The sequence below is a fragment of the Chinchilla lanigera genome, unplaced genomic scaffold, assembly GCF_000276665.1.
Source record: "Chinchilla lanigera isolate Chin_1 unplaced genomic scaffold, ChiLan1.0 scaffold00065, whole genome shotgun sequence".
Classification (NCBI taxonomy): Eukaryota; Metazoa; Chordata; class Mammalia; order Rodentia; family Chinchillidae; genus Chinchilla; species Chinchilla lanigera.
The window spans coordinates 5,727,892-5,730,536 of NW_004955466.1; the positions used below are offsets into that span (position 1 = coordinate 5,727,892).

The 2,645-nt window shown below is 49.0% G+C and overlaps 1 protein-coding gene across 5 annotated transcripts in view; it reads right to left on the reverse strand.

Annotated features, from left to right (window-relative positions):
• Positions 1-2,645, reverse strand: part of Syne2 (spectrin repeat containing, nuclear envelope 2) — a 279,867-nt gene that overhangs the window by 81,376 nt on the left and 195,846 nt on the right. For all 5 annotated transcript variants that reach the window (XM_013521919.1, XM_005399143.2, XM_005399142.2 and 2 more), the window contains 2 exons: positions 2,266-2,448; positions 1,704-1,850 (listed from right to left, as the gene is read on the reverse strand). In XM_013521919.1, coding sequence (XP_013377373.1) covers positions 1,704-1,850; positions 2,266-2,448 — 330 coding nt within the window. The remainder of the gene's footprint in view (positions 1-1,703; positions 1,851-2,265; positions 2,449-2,645) is intronic.

The following is a 2,645-nucleotide window of genomic DNA, read 5'->3' on the forward strand; positions in this document are numbered from 1 at the left end:
TTTTTTTTTTTGGTACCAGGAATCAAACTCAGGACCTTGCACTTGCCAGGCAGGTGCTTATGCCACTGAGCTCTATCCCCGGTGAGACTGGCTGTTTTGAAACAGAGTGGGAAGTCCAAGAGACCCTTGTACATGGCAGCTGCTGTGAGCTGAGGAACATCAAAACCCGGGTTCCGACAGACGGTTCTGGTGAGCGGTTGCCCAAGAGCAATGCTGGACTCTGGGCCACCCTGAGACTTATGGGGACAACAGGATGGGAAAAAAGAAGTGAAGATTGTCTCAGGAAGCCCAGGACACTTTAGGAGCTCTGCCAATGTCTGCAGCTTCGGCTGGGAGCATCTAGGCCTCCCCAGGCAGTCTGGACAGTGTGGAGCTCTACAGCAAGCCTGCCGTCTGCTACGTTTTATCCAGGAATGTTCTGGTAGCTCCCACGGAGATGTCCAAGGGAACCAGGGGGCAAGTGCTGGTTATTAGAGCCTGGTATATCTTTCAAAGACCAGGAAGGGGCGGTACATAGAAACAGCTTCTGCTCCTGTCACACTGGGTGACTGAGACGTTCATCCTCTGCCTGTCAGAGATTAGCTCCGCCGGCAGCAGGTGTCTGATGGTTCAGCTCTGAGCTCTCATGGCCAGCAGGCTGCCCGGCACACAACACATGCTTGCTTGTGCCTTGTTCAATGTTAATTACGAATTACTTGAAATTAAAATTGATGGAGGATAATTGTACTACTAATTTCTATTGGTTTATTGAAAGGAACTGTTAATGCTGAATTGTTTGATCCATCTCGCATACCGATATCTGGTAATCTGAGCAAGCACTTTGAAGAAAACAATGTGTCTTTAAAATAAAATTTTGAAAAATTGACAGATGAGGCCAGTCATACTGTTTGTCGAAGGACATCAGCTTTCTCTTCTTCATTCTCAAAGAACATTTACTCACATCTGTTGGAGGTAATCCACAGGGCTGTTCTGGGGGAGGTGAAGGTTGGCCCCTACTGTTATTCATTCATTTATTTCTGTCTGTCTGTCTGTCTGTCTGTCTTTTTGAGGCAAGGTCTCACTCTGCAGTTCAGGCTGGCCTTGAGCTCACTCCTGAGTGCTGGGATGACAGGCGTGCGCCACCATGCCTGGCCAAGGCCCCTACTTTTAAAAGCTCTGTCAAGGTGGGGAGACAGCTGAGCAAACCCATGACTGTTATACTGGGTGACAGAAGCTAGCAACCGCATTGTGGAGACATTCTGTCCAGCAGTCAGCTAATCTGCTGCAAGAACCGGGGTGGGTTTGTTAGTCAGGAGGACTCCAGCTGGCCCTTGAAGGATGCCAAGGAGGATGCCCTCGGCTGACAGCGGCAGGCAGCCACGTGAATATGAGGAGGAAGAGCTGCAGAAGTGGGCAAGGGACCCACAGCCATCTCGTCCACGCGGAGTTTACAGGGGGACAGAGCTGAGGCTGGAGAGGGACAGGGACGCCGGGCTCATTAAAAGCGTGGGCTGTCCCGTGGGGCGGGAGTGACTACGGGGGTGGAGGCGGGATAGAAGCCAGGCGGCTAATTCATGTCTCTAGAATCGTTCCCCACTCCACGCCCTACCCCCAGAATTAGATTTTCCGAACTATACGCCGTGTGTCTCTAGGGTAGGCATTTGCCGTCCTCACTTGTGACGTGCCTTCATAGCTAACGGAAAGACTTCAGCCCATATCAGTACCTTAAGCTTCTGAAGAAGCCCTTTCACTTGCGGCGCAGAACCTGGACAGCGCACCGACTCCCCAGCCGCCATCTGACGCTCCACACCGTCCATCCAGCTGATCATTTCTGTGATTGCTTTGCGGGATGGCAATTTCTCCATCTGAAGCTGCAAGGACAAAATGATTTCCATTTAATTACCTGCAGTTAGCAGAAATAAAGCAGGGCATCGAGAAAGATGATATCTGGCTTGATAAGAGGTCTTGCTACATAATTATGCAGGTTACCCGCAAAAACAAACCCAGAATCCGGGCTTAGAATAAATGACCCCCAAACAATGATAAAGACCTTCCTATAAACTAAGACAGTGGCACAGATAAACCGAGAAATAAAGTAATTAAGCCTAATTTCTCTCTTAAGAAAGATCTCCCTGGAAGAGAGTCCTGTAATTAAGACCTATATTCAGTGGAGCCAGGGAAAAATAGGTAGTGTCAATGAAAATTATTGAGTCAGAAAAATAATTTTAAAAGAGTTGTGAGCTAGCAACTGAATGCTAATCAAATGCGGGGTCTTTCAGCACTCACTTGGTGAAGCTTTTCTTGAATATCCGGAAGCTGAGTGATGAGCAGTGTCCATTTTTGTTCAAACTGTGCTAAAGCGGCTCGCAGTGTGGCCGTGTCTGTCTCCTTGAGGTGGAGAAGTTGGTTCCCAGTGCTCAGGACTGCAGTCTTTAGGGAGGACTTCTCGTCAACTTCCTTTGAAAATTCCTGAAGGAAATCGATTTAGAGATTACAAACTTCTGAAATTTCAATACAGTCAGAAGGCCGGGTGTGGTGGCGCACGCCTGTAATCCTAGCACTCTGGAGGCTGAGGCAGGAGGACCATTGCAAGTTTGAGACCAGCCTGGGCTACAAAGTGAGCTCAAGGCCAGCCTGAACTGCATAGTGAGACCCTGTCTCAAAAA